The sequence below is a fragment of the Apium graveolens genome, chromosome 8, assembly GCF_009905375.1.
Source record: "Apium graveolens cultivar Ventura chromosome 8, ASM990537v1, whole genome shotgun sequence".
NCBI lineage: Eukaryota > Viridiplantae > Streptophyta > Magnoliopsida > Apiales > Apiaceae > Apium > Apium graveolens.
In genome coordinates this window covers 20493253-20494866 of record NC_133654.1, presented here as the reverse complement: position 1 = coordinate 20494866, position 1614 = coordinate 20493253, and the positions used below count along the sequence as shown (strand labels likewise).

General features: G+C 42.3%; 1 protein-coding gene across 1 annotated transcript; it reads left to right on the top strand.

Annotated features, from left to right (window-relative positions):
• The first annotated feature begins 229 nt into the window (after positions 1-229).
• Positions 230-958, top strand: LOC141679363 (uncharacterized). Its single transcript, XM_074485864.1, has one exon. The coding sequence runs from the start codon at positions 230-232 to the stop codon at positions 956-958; it is 729 nt and encodes a 242-aa protein (XP_074341965.1).
• The last annotated feature ends 656 nt before the right edge of the window (positions 959-1614 follow it).

Sequence of the window (1614 nt, the reverse complement as noted above, 5' to 3'; positions counted from 1 at the left end):
CATGACGTCAAAGAAGACATCTTATGTTGGAAAGGACGTGTCTCCGAGAAGTAACAACGTGACGCCACTAAGACAGCCACCGCCTCCACCACATCACAAGGTGATCAACTTCATCTCAGGAGGGTCAGAAATATGCGGAGCAACATATTCACAGGCTAAGAGAGTATCTAGAGAAACAGATATATGAGTCACACAAGTGGGGGTTAGTAATGACAATCTTCCATCCTTAATGTTTGATGAATCAGACAAAAAGAACATACGAGAACCACAACAAGACGGACAAGTCCTCTCACTACCCGTGGGAAATTGCGTAATTAAAAGGATATTGGTGGATAATGGGAGTGCTTCCAACATCATGATGCTTAGCACGTTGACACAAATGGGGTTGGCAGAAAGCGACATGATCAAGAAGTCGACAACATTGGTTGGGTTTAGTGGTGAGACAAAACGCACATTGGGGGAGATAACGTTGCCAACATATGCCCAAGGGGTCAATCTCCTGGAAAAGTTTTGCATAATTGATGTGGACTCGAGTTACAACATAATCATGGAAAGACCATGGATACACAACTTGAAGGCGGTACCATCAACATATCATCAAGTATTAAAATTCCCAACGCCATGGGGAGCTCAAGAAATAAGGGGGCATCAAAACATGGCTCGGGACTGTTACATGACGTGTCTGAAGCCAACTGTCCAACATCAGGGAAACAAGACGCATGTAGCCATGGTAGCAGGGCCGGAGCAATTAGCTGAAGTAGATTTGACAGCAGGGGACAAGAAGGTATTAATTGGTGAAGACCTTTCTCCAATAATTGAAGCCAATTTGATAAATTTCTTAACCATGAGGCTGGACGCTTTTGCATGGGAACATGGTGACATAACGGGAATCGACCCAAATGTCATTACACACAAGTTAAATGTGGATCCTAGCTACACACCCGTCCAACAAAAATGAAGGAAGTTTGCAGCTGAGAGAAACAAGATAATAAATGAAGAGGTGGAAAGACTCATCAAGGCTGGCATGATTAAAGAAGTTGATTACCCTGAGTGGCTAGCAAATTTCGTCATCGTGCAAAAGAAAAATGGGAAATGGAGAGTTTGTGTCGATTACACAGATTTGAACAAGGTTTGTCCTAAAGACCTCTATCCATTGCCTCACATCAACACCATGGTGGATTCGACGGATGGTCACGAACTACTCACATTCCTGGACACGTCAAGTGGCTTCAATCAAATTCAAATGGAACCATCTGACTGTGAAAAGACCGCGTTTATAACGGACAGGGGGATATATTATTATTTGGCCATGCCATTTGGATTAAGGAATGTTGGGGCTACATTTCAAAGACTTGTCAACAAAATGTTTAAAGATCAAATAGGATAGACGATGGAAGTGTACATTGATGACATGGTCGTCAAGTCCGTTAACGCAGAAAATCATGTACGTGATCTTTAAGAAGTATTCGGCATATTAAGGTCATACAACATGAAGCTGAACCCATCCAAATGTAAATTTTCCGTGTCATCGGGAAAGTTCCTTGGACATATGGTGACGAGGAGAGGAATTGAAGCAAGTCCATTGTTAGATATATTTGATAATATCATGGCTAA